The sequence below is a fragment of the Rhincodon typus genome, chromosome 22, assembly GCF_021869965.1.
Source record: "Rhincodon typus isolate 14 chromosome 22, sRhiTyp1.1, whole genome shotgun sequence".
Classification (NCBI taxonomy): domain Eukaryota; kingdom Metazoa; phylum Chordata; class Chondrichthyes; order Orectolobiformes; family Rhincodontidae; genus Rhincodon; species Rhincodon typus.
The window spans coordinates 13,337,722-13,353,652 of record NC_063353.1 but is presented as its reverse complement, the minus strand read 5'-3'; the positions used below and the strand labels follow the sequence as shown (position 1 = coordinate 13,353,652).

General features: G+C 41.0%; 1 protein-coding gene across 1 annotated transcript; it reads left to right on the top strand.

Moving 5' to 3' along the window:
- The first annotated feature begins 4,837 nt into the window (after window positions 1-4,837).
- LOC109936676 (potassium voltage-gated channel subfamily A member 5-like) lies at window positions 4,838-7,385 on the top strand. The gene has a single exon (XM_020535278.2). It carries the CDS (start codon window positions 4,927-4,929, stop codon window positions 6,562-6,564), a length of 1,638 nt encoding a protein of 545 aa, XP_020390867.2. The 5' UTR covers window positions 4,838-4,926; the 3' UTR covers window positions 6,565-7,385.
- The last annotated feature ends 8,546 nt before the right edge of the window (window positions 7,386-15,931 follow it).

Below are 15,931 nucleotides of genomic sequence, written 5' to 3'. Positions count from 1 at the left end.
TAGGTGCTTTATATGTTGCCATTGCAAAGTCCAGGGATGTTGCTAGGGGAGTGACTGTCACTACTGGCTTAAAAAATCAACCTGTTCACATGCAAAAGGTGCCTTTTCAAAAGTTTAGAGAGACATTTACTTCCTAAATACTGGGGAAGCAGCATTAACAATCCAAAGAATTGTCACAATCTTTGTTGATGTGTGCTACACAAATACATACACATATATTTACATATCTAAAGAAACTGTCACACATGGCCAATTACCAGATAATCATTATATAAATATCGGGGCTTTCATTTCATGGCTCATATTACTTAGAGTGGAGAAATGACAATACAAATTTGACCATGAATGGGTCAAAAATTTTACCATTTTAGTACATTAATTTCTTCTTTGGATTCAGTGATAACTGTTCTAAAAATAAAATTGTGCCATATGTGGCCTGAGAGTTCATCTTTTTGACCCCATTGCTTATTAGCCACAGCTGCATATTGAATGCAAGCAGTCCAGTGAGATGGGGGAATTTACAAACAAAAGCTGTCTCCTTTAGGTTGACACTGTCATGGATGTGATACAATGTCCAGATGCAACCTGGGAGATCAATGGAGACAGATAAGGTTAAAGTGAAAGTGCCATTTAATTAATGGTAGTGGATGACCTCTGATTCTGATGGTCAACAAAAGCAGTGCTCAAGGAAAGGATAAATCAAATTTGGTTGTTTTTGTGTTGCATTACAGCAACACAAACCTTCAAGACATCTAGGTTCTCATTGGGAGCAATTAGAGAGCTATCTATGTGAGACAAAGGAACCCCTTCATTGCATCAATTTTAATTGGAAGTACAACTGAAAAGTAGGAAATCCTTAAAAGTGGGAACCACAAGATAGAAAAAGCAAAACAGAATGATGGAAAGCCAAGACCATGAGCCAATTAGAAACCAGCTTTTCATTTGCAGGCTCTATCAGGATTTCACATCTATTACTAATGTGAAATGGGACAGCAAATGAATTAACTTGAAGATGTGATTTGTAAAGGTTGTGCATACATTTTTGGTCAGACACTAGTGATTTAAATTCACTAAATCTAATAACAATTTACAGAAGTTTGAATAGTACAGTACTAAATTATTAAGAAATGATAAATTGGAATTAGAGTTTGCTAGTACATTACAACTGCGTGTGGATTTTTGAACATTTTATTCGTTCATTTGTCTTTATTTTCAATTAAATGCGATTTTTTAAAAGAAACACAAGCTATCAGTCTTTATTAATTTCAGAAAGTCATTGGGAAATTTTCAAACATGCCGATGTTATAAAAACAACAGTGCCAGTCATCTTATGAAAGCAATGTTCAATCAACAGCAATGAATGAAATGATCGATTCATTGAGGAATTAGTTCAGAGAGGATACTAGGAAATTTGCTGCTCTTAGAAAAGTGCCACAGGACTTTTTAACATTCAGTTGAACAGACATGTGGGGTTAACAGTTGACTGGACAGTCAGAAGCAGTCTGAAGCAGTCTGACAGTCAGAAGCATCCAAAAGGACTTATGGCATGTTATGCTGAGGCCTATTCTACATTATTAGTGTTTTGCATTACTTGAATAACATGAGAAACACGTGATACATCTGCCCTAAATTTAAGCTCTGCCAAACCCTACCTTGTGCTTAATCCTTAATCTTCAAAAATTACTCACTTGCAAGAACCAGTATTAACTACTTATACCCCATTCAGTCTGCAGAATTACTTAAATCAGTACTGGCAGGTGGTCTATTATAGTTACCTATATTACAACCAGACCCTGGGCAAAATTCCCCAATTCATTTCATTTCCAGTTGGGATACTCCAATCTGTTAAACTGCCCAGATGAAGAGGGACGAACTGGCTCCCCTTCCAAATTCACCCACCACCTCCTCGTTACAGTTTGTGTACACAAATCTACATGGGAAGTACCATATTCTGCTCAAGTTCAACGTCAGTAGCTATTCCAAACCTTGGGGAAAAGGCATTTAGAAAAAGACATGCCCTCAGTGAGATTCATATATTTACTGGGATGCAGAGCAACAGATTGATGTAGGCTGCAAACATTCTCTCATTACAGCCACCATCTCCTCCAAACCCCTGTTGGACACCAAATCAATGCCAAAGTTGGGATTTTACATAACTTCTGCAACCAATCTGGGGATGAAATTCTCCAAAGTTATTGTGGCACTGGATGGATACCCAAAATCATTAAGCTGCCAAGTGAGATAGGATGAACTGGCTCCCTGTCTTTATTTATCTATCTTCTCAGTTGGTTGCAAAAAAGTTATTTTAGACAGGATTCCTCCGTGTGGAATCTTTTCTCCCAGACCAAATTAATGTTTTAAAAGGAGCAATTTGAACTCGCTTTCTTGAGTGAACAAATGAGTGAGATTATTGGTTACTTGATGTGAAAAGAAACAATAAAGTAATACACTTACATGCAGATAGGGATAAGAAGTGAGTCTTAAAAAAACACAAAAATATAAAAGGGGTATGGATCAGTTTCTCTGGGTGGTCCATGAAGAATAAACAGTGGTTTTGAAGTTAGTCAAAATCCTTTTCTTCTGTTTCCTGTTGATGGTGTTTGGATTGTAACATGCAGATTGAAAGAGTCTCTCCCTCCCTTGCTTTTCTTTTGACTGGTTTGTTAGCGGTTAGCTTCCAGCATTCTTTGTCAGAGAATCCGTTTACCTGTAATCCAGGGTGACTTGTTGGTGATTCTTTTACTAGCAAACCTTCACCCACTGGCACTCTCAGACCAAGGTTACAGTTAGTTTGTAATCCCTTTTTAGTATATTTGTGGAAGGATAAAACACAAAAAAATGTCTGCAAGAGGTAGTTTTCTGCTAAGGGGGCTATATATTAACTCCCTCATTATCTCCTTCTGTTATGTCTCTCTCTTTGAGGTTTCCCTGACATTCTTCAGATGCAACATTCCATGGATCATGCAAAGTATTTTTCTGAACAACACTGAATTTATGTGTATGTTTCTTGGGGGTCTGTTGTAGTCCTTTTTTTCCCCAAAGACATCACATTTTGGAATTAAACGTTTAAAGTGTTCATCATACTTTGGGTTGCTGATCCATCATCCTGACTGTAGAAATTTGTAGGGAAGATCCTGAGAAACCTCACTTGACTTTGTAGTGGCTGAGGGTCTTTTCTGAGAGCATGATTTTATGAATTGATTGTTCAATTTTTAATAGATACAATTTATTAGCATGAATAGTCCTCATGCCATTCAGCATTTTAAGGGGTGGTGGCATACGTTAGTTCTCAATCTTCTGAAAACTAGTTTCAGTTATGTTAGTGTATTATTTTATGAACTATTAAATTGTGCACCCATTCTGGTCAAATATGCTTAAAATTTCACAGTTTGCATTCAGCCTCTATTTGAAGAATCTTTGCTTAGGAAGAGACCTAAGCAGGAATTTGCTTTCAAAACCTGAAACAAAACCATGCCTCAGCATAAATGTGATGCCTTACAGATTGTGCACTGTGCAAGCTGTCACACTCCTGGGGAGGGCATCAATCAATTGGGATCATGATTACTTTGCATTAGTTTTAGTTTGGTGGCTATCAATTTACTTACCACTGGATCACTCCTTAATGTTCCATAAAGAAACAGCACCATACAATTAAGTCCATCTGTTCTCTCAATCGCTGACCGGATAAAATCATCGCTTTGTCATAGAGTCATGCAGCTATACAGCACAAACGTTTCGGTCCAACCAGTCCATGCTGAACATAATCCCAAACTAAACTAGTCCCACCGGCCTGCTCATATGCTTAGGTGACATGAGGCAGAAAAAGTAAATGTGTTTACACATGATTCTGTGGTTAGCCTCTCACTAGAGGCTATAGATGGAGGAAGGTCACATGAAACATGGCTGACCAAGAAACTCTCTCACCACTGCCATAGGCTACCAGAAATTGATAAACGGCCTGGTTGGCCATGACATCTTCAGTGTCCATCAAGTTATTTAACAGACCTACATTCATATGTTGAATTAGATGGCAAAATGTGTTCAGAAATTTATTATAAATCCACAAACACCAGTTTTCACCTTTCCATTCTGGACAATCTGCCTGACCCGAGGCCAAACCCCCAGTGGACCAGAACCCAGCTCTTAATTCCGGAGACGGTTCTGGTAGACCCTTAAAGGGACCTGCATTTCTGAAACTGACAATGTCCTGGAGCGGGACTCGAAACCAAGCTCCTGACTCAGAGACAGCACTCACTGTGCCACAAAACCTCCCTGACCCAACTGTACAAAGCACTTTAACCACCATATAGGGTAAATAAAATAACATTCAAACGTTGGTTCCTTTTTCTTTAAAAAAAAGTCTTTTAACATTCTACCTGTTTGTATTGTGAAATCATTTAAAAATGAGAGAAGGGTTGATGTTTGAATGATTGTGGTTGGCGAGCGGGCTTGTTTCTCACTCGCTTCTCGCGGCTTGTATCTGGGAATGGGAAGGGAGCGGGCAAGGCAAGGCAAGGAAAGGAGGGACGGGACCGGGGCGGGGAGGTATGGGAGCGTGGACTGGGCTTAATGGAGGGGTCGAGTCTGGGGCAGTAGTGCCCAGGGTCGGGGGAGTTAGTGAGAGCGGTGGGTGATAAATTCTGCTGCTCCTTTTCAAGCATTCGACGTCAGAGGGAGAGAGAGCTGCAATCATGATTTATTTGTCGCTCATCCGGGTTCCGCTGCTGTATCCAATGCCTTGATGTATCTCTGTGCCTTGCTCTGGGGTGGGGACTGCTGATCTCCTCTCTCTGTCTCTCTCTCTCTCTTAGTCTGTGTGTGTGTGTGTGTGTGTGTGTCTCCCAGCGCTCCGCTGACTGATCAGTTCCCGCTGGATGTGGAGGTCAGCGAGGCAGCGGCTCCTGTTGAATATTTAATGGCTCGGGGATGGACATAGCTCTGGTGAGGTTGCAGGACGGCGGCGCCGCTCTGGGGAGCTCCCAGAGAGGTGGAGGTGGAGGTGGTGCTGGTGGAGGTGGAGGAGGCGGTATCTCGGCGCCCCTGGGTGTGAGCGCTGCTGGCCCGACGGCCAAAGGCTACCTGGACCCCCCGGCTCCGGGCGAGATGAACGCGGCGGGGCCGCTGAAAGCCGTGGACCAGGCGCCGCCGGTGGACAACCTGCAACAGCAACAACTGCTGGATGTCAACCGCTCGGAGCGGGTGGTGATCAACATCGCCGGGCTCCGGTACGAGACCCAGCTGAGCACCTTGAGCCAGTTCCCGGACAGCCTGCTTGGAGACCCCGAGAAGAGAATCAGGTACTTCGACCCGCTGAAGAACGAGTATTTCTTCGACCGCAACCGGCCGTGCTTCGACGGCATCCTGTACTTCTACCAGTCGGGCGGCAGGATCCGCAGACCCGTCAATGTCTCCATCGACATGTTCGCCGACGAGATCCGCTTCTACAAGCTGGGACCCGAGGCCATGGAGAGGTTCCGTGAGGACGAGGGCTTCATCAAGGAAGAGGAGAAGCCTTTGCCTCACAATGAGTTCCAGAAGCAGATGTGGCTCCTCTTCGAGTACCCGGAGAGTTCCAGCCCTGCCCGGGGTATCGCCATCGTCTCGGTGCTGGTCATTGTCATCTCCATCATCATCTTCTGCCTGGAGACCTTACCCGAGTTCCGCGATGACCGCGACAGCGCCAGCAACTCTCCGCTCAACGCCAGCGCCCAGGGCCCCGGGGCTGGGGACAACAGTAGCCTCAGTGACCCCTTCTTCATCATCGAGACCACCTGCGTGGTCTGGTTCACCCTGGAGCTGCTGGTCCGCTTCCTGGCCTGCCCCAGCAAGTCGGTCTTCGCCCGGGACATCATGAACATCATCGACATTGTGGCCATCATCCCGTACTTCATCACCCTGGGCACCGAGCTGGCCGAGCAGCAGTCCAATGGTCAGCAGGCCATGTCCCTGGCCATCCTCAGGGTCATCCGCCTGGTGCGGGTCTTCCGCATCTTCAAGCTCTCCCGCCACTCCAAGGGCCTGCAGATCCTGGGCCAGACCCTCAAGGCCAGCATGAGGGAGCTGGGCCTGCTCATCTTCTTCCTCTTCATCGGGGTCATCCTCTTCTCCAGCGCCGTCTACTTCGCCGAGGCGGACGAGCCCCGCTCCCACTTCTCCAGCATCCCCGATGCCTTCTGGTGGGCGGTGGTCACCATGACCACGGTGGGCTACGGGGACATGAAGCCGGTCACCATGGGCGGCAAGATCGTGGGGTCGTTGTGCGCCATCGCCGGCGTCCTGACCATCGCCCTGCCCGTGCCCGTCATCGTCTCCAACTTCAACTACTTCTACCACCGGGAGACGGACAACGAGGAGCAGGCTCAGTACCTGAAGGACGACACGGACAGCGAGCCCAGTCACTCAGAGGAACTGAAGAGGAGCAGGAGCTCCCTGGGCAAACCCTTGGAGAACAGTGAGGGGGTGAACAATGGCGCGGGGGCTCACCTGAAGGCCAACAGTGCTCCCGACATCAGGAAATCTCTGTACGCACTCTGTCTGGATCCAAATACAGAGACCGACCTGTAGCCCCGGCCACTTTCCACATGACAACTGTCCAGAGAAAGACTTGTTTGGGGTTGACAAACAAAAAAAAACCCACCCAGCATTTGTACAAACCACACAGGTTAGATTAGTTAGGCGAGAAGAAAATATCAATTTTATACATCATTCTTTATCAGACCGTCAGATACATTCCAAGAGGTTTAGTTATACACTTTGGCGCTGGTTCTTAATTTTTTTGGGGGTGGGCTGTTGGAGGGGTTTTGGGGTTGTTGATGAGGCACCAGTTTTCTGCAGGTGCACAATAGGACAGCTGGAGCTTGTGTACAGCTCCAGCCTCTGTCTTGTATTTGTTTTGCCTTCATTAATTGGAAACAAATGTAAAGTCTTAAAATTCCATAAGTATTTTTTTTGAATTTGTAATTGAGGCGGAAGGTGTGAAGTAGCTCAGTTTTCTTTTGCTGTGAGGAAGAAAGGTCATGGACTGTCCAACCCTTTGTTTCCTGCATTATTTCGTTCATGTTTTGTTTCATATATATATATTTATATACATAAAATTAAGCGGTAGGGGTGGGAGGCGGAAATGTACTTAAACGCATCAAAGCCTGTCGTGATGAGAGTTCGCAACAGTGTTTGTATTATTTACAATGTAGCTACCGTCAGAGAGAGAGGAAATCCAGTTTACTTGGAGTCTTAAGGAAGACAAAAATCGTATTTGTATTTAGGCAATGTGGGACTTCTCTGTTCGCAATATATTTTTTCAAAGTGTTCATGCGACAAAATTCGAACAGATCATATAAGAATTACTGAACAGTATATTTAGATAATTGGAGCATTCCTTGTTTACTTCATATTTATGGGGACTTAAATCAGCAACTTCAGCTTTTTGTACTGATTTTCCATGTTTGGAGAAGTACTAGACTCTCTCTTTGCTGGTAGAGCTGTCAAAGCTTATTGTATATCCACTTAATGTGTTGCAAATGATCTAATGTAAACAAAAATCCAAAGGAATTCACTAGAGGATCCCCTTGATCATATTTGTAATGACCTAAGTGAATGCATTGATTTATACTAATGTTGTAAAATAACTATTTTAAAATCTGCATATTTATCCTGAACAGTAAATCTGCAAAACTGGGTTATCTAAGAACAGACGAAGATTGGGATTAAGTACCTGAAGTTTAACACATGAACTGTGAAGTAATAAAAGTTGATACTACAGAGCGATGAAACAACAAAAGATAACCAACACATTTTTTGAACTGGAAACACATTTTAGATGATGACAAATCATTCTGGATTTGATATTTGCTATGACTCGTCTTTTATCTTTTGAAAATGTTTAGAGGAAGTGAACTTTGGACAACATTATATGTTAGGGACTGCCTTATAACTATCGCAAAGCTATAACAATTTGAAACAAATCTTGTGATGTGGAAGGATTTTTACCAGATTCTGAACCGATATTCAGAACACCCATGTCTTCAAATGGACAAAACACCTGTCTCTTGTGAGTGGCTCACTGCTGCAGGCACATGATCGAAGGTTAGTGTTTTACCATTTCTTTTTAAAACCTTGCTTTGCTTAAAAAGTAAACAAAAAACGAAGATTTTAAAAAGGGTACCATTTCTTTCATTTGTAACCCTTTCAAACATAAAAAAAATTATTGAGTTATAGGACATTGTGAAATTATCAAAGTACTATCTACATTCATAAAAATATACAAGATCTTTCATTCTAATGCAGCTGTTTTGCTATTAAATGTGTAGATAATTACTGGCTTTATGAAAAGTATCAACAAAGAGCTACCATAATGACTTCACTGTGAGCTTATTAGTGTATTATCTGCTTTGCTGAATGACATTACTTTGATTGGCAGGTAGCCCTCTGCTGATGAGCAATCCATACCTTGAGACCTGAACCTTTTGTGTTAATTTCAGATGTTAATTACATAATGTTAGCAAGAACTTTGTAAATACTTACAATCTCTGATTCTGATATCTACATTTAAAGTTTTCTTCTGCCTTACATATACAGAAAGTTTACAAAATTACTTGAACATTAATTAGCACTATCTTGTTTCATAGATAATTTTCAAAAGAAATCTGAGACTGTTTTACAAACACATATCTGATATGGATTGTACAACCACCTGGGGGAGACCACACCATTAGATATAATGTCCTGCCTTATTTAACAAAAATAAATTTCCAATTTCAAAACAGCTGAATTTAGAATCACCAGCATCAGTGCCACTCAGTTTTTTTTTCTTTAAAAGATAAATGAATAAGGGTGTTTTGGTTCATGATTTATGGGTCTTTCCTTGATATTGCCATCTTATACACTCCATGGGTTCTTACCATAAATTTTATTTGGTTTGCAGGAAATCTGTTTAAAACAATAGTTTATAGCTGCTGTTTACAGCATTTTACCATTTGACAGTATATGTATGTCAGCAGCTTCAGAGATCAAATGAATTCAGATGGCTGACTGTTTCAACATTACAGACTAAAGATTTTCTTTGTTGCTGGGTGATTGCGACATCATATCCACAGCAGGAAGATTTCTTCTGATCACCATTTCTCGTGAAAACATGAATATATTCTCAAATAACATGATTTTAATTTTGCTAGAAATACTAACCAAAGGAAATCTTCCTTTTACATTTTAATGTTGCATGTGCTTAGTGGCCAAGAAAAAAACAGTCCTGATTGTCATCTTATTTTGTTTGGTGTTGTTTCTATTTATTTCTTATGCACAGACATGTTTAAAGATTGTACTTTTCATTAATGAAGTGCTGAGCTCGTTTGTGTTTAATTATTTGTGAGTATTTGTTCAAAATGTTATTGACAGAACATATGAAATTATATTTTGTGTACTGAGTAGTATGGACAATTGTCACATCTTATTCACTGAGCTAAACTTTAATTCATAGCAGAATTATACAAAGAATATTCCATTTTATTACAGCACCTATCTTCAAGCAAATCAAATGTTAGTAATATGTAGGACTAGATGGTATTTGGCTTATTTGATTTGTACACCATTCTTGAAGAGTTGCCTCAGCTCAAATTCAGCTAAGACTTCATTGTTTGTTAGCCACAAGTGCAATGATTCTGGGCAATGTCAGTGTAGCTCCTCATGGAGTTGACTTTCACTTACTGATGTGCTATTTGTTCTTCGTTCATCCCTATTTCTGTTGCTGTTGAGGTTAATGAGCATATAAACAAGGCAAGATGTTAAATGGGCATCCTATTACTGTTTTGTTCTCTATCTAGCAATAAAGGTGAAATTTCACCCCAAAGGCTGCTATTCCACTACACAAAACTTTACATATTTTTCACAAAATTGATAATACCACTGAGGAGGTGCAGAACTATGAATTATGAGGAAGTTCGTAAAGGTGCAACACCTTTGATATTGAGGCAGATCAATACAATGGAGAAAAGAGAGTTAAAAGGTGCATCTGCAGGTATTATGAGACTACGTGATGCCAATTTTGAATATTCAGTTTGGAAAATCAATGTTCTATTCCTTAAATTAAAAGAAGCCGAAGATGCTGGAAATACCCAGCATGTCTGGCAGCATCCGTGGAGAGAAAAGTAGTTAATGTTTCAGGTCAAGGATCTTGCTCCATTTGAGTTTAATTGATCATCAGGAATGCAGGTCATAGCCTCACTTTTGTTTTTAAATGTTATTATGAAAATTAGCTAGGGGTTGCAGAGATTTCAGCTCCTGCATCAATTGAGGTTAACATTTTCCATTTTTACAAGTGTATCACATTTGCCTGTTTATACCTGTTTGAAATATGTAACCCAGAAACTTAGACACATTATATTGGCTAGAAATTTTGTTCAGGCTCTCCCAGGCTCATACGGAATGTCTTTGGTTATTATCACCACTTCGGCACGGTGGCTCAGTGGTTAGCACCGCTGCCTCACAGCGCCAGGGACCTGGGTTTGATTCCACCCTCAGGTGACTGTCTGTGAGGAGTTTGCACATTTTCCCCATGTCTGCATGGGTTTCCTCCGGGTGCTCCGGTTTCCTCCCACAATCCAAAGATGTGCAGGCTAGTTGGGTTGGCCATGCTAAATTGCCTGTAGTGTTCAGGGATGTGTGGCTTAGGGGTATGGGGCTGGGTGGGATGCTCCGAGGGTCGGTGTGGATTTGTTGGGCTGAAGGGCCTGTTTTCACACTGTAGGGATTCTATGATTCTCCTGGTTTTCTGCTCTCCTTCTGGAACTATGGTAAGATACTAAGAACACCCTTTGTGGATCCTCATTGCCACTGTAGGTGTTATTTGCCCTCACAGACAGTAATTTGGAATGATCTGTCGTTTATAAGGCTAGTAGTGTTGCATCACTGTGTTATCAAGGGAAAATGATGCCTCATTGTGGCAGTAGAGTAACTGTCAGCTGAAGTCATTTATAGGCTGGAACTCTAGGAGGAATGTTCTGTGAGGTTGGCACAAGCAGAGCAGAACAGACTCCTATATACCCATGGAAGAGACAGCAGCCTAAATCTCAATCCCAGGAATGTGGTCATTTAGATGAGCGGTCCATCACAAACTCCATTCAGTAGCAACTTACTACTTTCTTCTCTCTTGCAGCTGTCTGAGACTGTGTCAATTTATGTTGAACTTTGGTGTCATATTTGAGTTTATGACCATGTATCTGTGCCATCACTAAGACACTTATTTCCACCTGCCTAATATTACTTGATGCTACCCTAACTCATGTATCTGCTGCTGAAACTATCAACCATGCCTTTATTACCCTAGACTTGACTACTCTGAAGCTCTGATTAACCATCTTCCAACTTCTGTAATCTGGAGGTCATCCAAAACATTGCCTGTACCAAAATGGCAAAAGCCCAATTCACCTATCGCCCATTGTGTGTGTGACCTACACTAGCTCCCAGTTAAGCAATACCTCAATTTTAAAATTCTTATCCCAGTTTTCAAATCCCTCCATGGCATCTTTATAATTACCTTCAGCTCAAAAATCCTCAGATTATCTTGTCTGTTCTAATTCAGGCTCATGCACATCTCCAATTTTAATTGCTTCAGTATTGTTAGCTATGACTGTAGCTGCCAAGCCGCCAAGCTCTGGAATTCTCCTTCTCCCACCTCAGAAATTTTGGCTATTTCTCTATGCCTCTTTCATCTTTAAAGATGTTCCTTAAAACCTACCTCTTTGACCAATCTTTAGGTCATGTACCTAAAATATGTTTATGTGACTCGGTATGCTTTTCATTTTTTAACGTTTGTGAAGCACCTTGAAATATTCTATTGCATTAAGCATTGTATGTAAACACACATTGTTTTTGTTGCAAACCAGGAAGCATGCATCAAATGCAACAACTTGAAATCTGCTTGCAGCATTGCTGTTTTGGCATTGCGCCACTGTCTGTAAACATAGCCTGGAAAATGCTAAGTAAAACTTAAGAAGATGAAACTTGACTTATTGAGAAATAAAGTTATTTCCAGAAATTGATTCCAGTAACTTGTCCTGGGCTTTTAAGCCTTTTTATTTTGAAAGCTGAAGAGGTTTCTTCACAATACAACAAATTAAAAGCCAGAGTTAATGAAGCTACTGAAGTCATTGGAATTTCTGTGGAATTTCAGGGACAGCTTAGGGAGAAGGGTCTAGGCCCGAAATGTCAGCCTTCCTGCTCCTCTGATGCTGCTTGGCCTGCTGTGTTCATCCAGCTCTACACCTTGTTATCTCAGATTCTCCAGCATCTGCAGTTCCTACTGTCTCATCACAAATAGACTCATATGATACTGCATGTTGGAGGGTGGGATGGCAGATGCTAGATGTATCCCTTTATGACAACACTGTACATTTAACTGGCCTTGCTTACTGGTACAAAAGCCAAACAGAATTCAGTTCACTTGGACCATTGAAGCCTGCAGTGCCACATATGCAACCCTGGAACCTGATCTCTTCCCTGAAATTTCATTGTCCTTGTTCAGAATTGCACACTCGGTATTCAGCGCAACTTCTCTGTAAAAGGGACAGATTCTCCTTATGAACAGAATTTTAGTTGCACCACATGTACTTGTCATAATGCTGCTTGTCTCCAAGTGGAGTGAAAAGACTCTTTATTGTGCATGGAAGAAGCCAGCACCTATTCAGCACAATGGGACTACCTTGTAAATGAGATGGCAACAACAACTTTGCGTACTGCCAACCTCCAACAGAAACAGCAGAGGCAGGTCACAAATTATATTCTCTGTGCCCAGTTATCAGCATAGATTAATAAATTTTTAGCATTTTAAATATGCATATAATATATGTATATAAAATAACATATAGAGGTATTGACAGTCATTCTGCACTAAATATTATGTCAACATACATACCTTATTAAAAATCTAATCCATTTCTTCCTGTAGCAAATCAAATGTGCCTACTGCCTATCTCTGACAATCAGGCTCCAATTGCCAATCCAATGTGGAAGGGAACCTGTTTTATTCTATAGCAATTTGCATTGTGAATCAGCACCCTATGATGCCAGGCAACCACTTGAATACATTAGTCAGCAGGAAGCTCTTATTGTTACTTCACATTATTCTCTGTTCCATTTGATTATGGTTTAGACAAAATTGTGTAAACTCCATCTTCATGAAAGATAAAAATATTAATATTTTTCAACCATGATGAGTATGATGCATATTAGTTACTTCTGTTGATTGGAAATCTTCATAGAAACAGCAATACTGGATGTATTGACAGCTACAATAAGTAATAAATAGTATTAAAAATAATCATTATATTGCATGCAAATAATACAAATGAATGCGGTACCAGATAAAGGATCTGTCGTCCACACACACAGTAATTAGTTGAATTTCATAGACACAAAGAGTCATCACTTGTGTATGATCAGGACCAAATATAGATTCTTTTCATGTTATTCAATATTCAGAATGGCAAAATTGTAAAAGGAGATTATGTGGACAAATAGAAATATAATCTGTATGCTAATGTTCTCACTCCATGAAAATGTTTTGTTGATTACAGTTAGTGCATTTCCAATGAAATTTACATTTCAGTGCAAATGAAATATAAATTTCAGAGCATGATTCAATGTTCAGTTATGTTGTTCCATACAGGCATATAAAGCTGTGGTTTTGAAATTGCACTGAAGACAGAATAGTTTAGGTGTGTATTTTGTTGTTGTGACCTAATTGTAAGCCAAGTATTCAACGTATAATAAGATTAGATCTAGTGCGTCATTCAAGGCAACATGTTTATATTGTTGATTGTCGACATTTCATCAAAACTTTTCATCTTGCACTCTAGACAATTTAAAGAAATACTGGTGTGTGTTTGTGTTCCTTCCTCTGACAAAGAACAGGATCCTGTGAGTTAATGTGTGTCATTTCCAGTGCACATAAGCACATCACATTGTGAGCCTCATTGATTATCTCAAATTGATTATCAGTGTAATTATTTATACATTAGGGATTATTTAGCAAATGTTGTCCAATTGAAGAATCACTCCTCATGCCAGATAGAGTGTTGTGGGTTTTGAAAGCACTGGCTGGTTGGATATGGTCAGTAACTTGTTTTCTGTAAACAGCTGAAGTGACATGCTGAGAGATGGTAGGAACTGCCGATGCTGGAGTCTAAGATAACAAGGTGTAGAGCTGGATGAACACAGCAGGCCAGGCAACATCAGAGGAGCAGGAAAGCTGATGTTTCAGTTCTGGATCCTTCTTCAGAAATGGGGGAGGGGAAGGGGGCTCTGAAATAAATAGAGAGAGGGGGAAGTGATGATAGAAGGTGGACAGAGGAGCAGATAGGTGGAGAGAAGATGGACAGGTCAAGGAGGCAGGGATGAGGCTAGTAGGTAGGAAGTTGGGGTGGGCGTTGGTCAGTGAGGTGGGAGGAGATGATAGGTGAGGGAAAAGACAGACAGGTCAAGGAGGCGGGGATGAGATGGGCTGGTCTTGGGATGAAGTCGGGGGTGGGGAGATTTTGAAACTTGTAAAGTCCACATTGAGACTATTGGGCTGCAGGGTTCCCAAGCGGATTATGAGGTGCTGTTCCTCCAGCCTTTGGGTGGCATCGTTGTGGCACTGTCCTCCCTCCTGGAAACTCCTTGACCTGTCCGTCTTCTCTCCACCTATCTGCTCCTCTGTCCATCTTCTATCATCGCCTCCCCTCTCTCTATTTATTTCAGAGTCCCCTTCCCCTCCCCCATTTCTGAAGAATGGTCCTGAAGTGACATGCTGTTTGTTATGATTTGTCAGTTTTTGGGACATATGGCCTATATGCCTAGCATTACACCTGTATTGAAATTTCCATACCACATTACTGTGGGTTAGGCAGAACATCTTTCTGGCTTGACAACAGCATACTGTTATTGTAAAACAGCACCCTGTTCTTTGCACTCGGTACCTGTTTCAATAAAATAGCTGACAGTTCCATTTTGTTTGTGAGTGGCAGTCATTCTCTGGTTAATTTTCCAGGGCAATGTCTTGATCAATCAGACACAATCCTGTGTGGTTTAAAATTTTAACAAAGCTTTGCCATTAACTGTCAGTCATCATTAACTGACACATTTTCAATGATAACACTTCTACCAATCAAAATTCACTTGCTAATGAATTAGCACCCTCCTCTCATACAGCATATATGTTGTTTCCCCTTTGCTATTTCTTACAAATTGTCATAAGTGCAAGATGAAAAGCCTTGTCAAAATGTGGCTTTTTTTCAGCAATACTCAAGTTTTGTACTATCAAATGACTATCTAGAAATGTTGATATCTTCATGCCATGATAACATTTGCTTTCCGCATTTGTGTCCAGTTTTTTGTTTATTTGCTCTCTATATTTCACTGTATAAATATGTAGAAAAGGAGTCAAAGCAGTTAAGACATTCTGAACTTTTACTAGTATCTTCTTACTTGTTTTAATACAGAAAAATATAAGTAAAATAATGTAATCATAATAATTACTTTTCAATTTTCCATGTGAACCTGGATTACTAAGCAGAGAATTACTGGACCAGGGTAGAAAGATTATAATTTAGTACCCATTGTAATATTAAATTTTCTGTCCTTATCCTTATACTTTCAAACTCCTGCGAGCAGCATTATAAAGGAAACTGCTCATGTTGAGCTTTCCGGTCATGGCAGTACTTGCTTTATCTGACTTGGTGAGGGAGGGTTGAACTTTAGTTTGGCTGTTCTGACAAGGAGAGCATTGAGCTGGGCTGGAATATTGACAGTACCTGTCTGAAGGCTGAGCCAGAGACTGTACAGAATTGCAAACCAAATCCAGAGACTGAAGATGAAGAATAGATATTCATAGGAACGACGGGAAGGTGATCTTCTAAAATTGCATTGGCTATGATTGAGATATTTTGACTCCCGATTGTCT

Coding starts and splice junctions, on each gene's coding strand:
- LOC109936676 (XM_020535278.2), top strand. CDS start 4,927: ATGGACATAGCTCTGGTGAGGTTGCAGGACGGCGGCGCCGCTCTGGGG.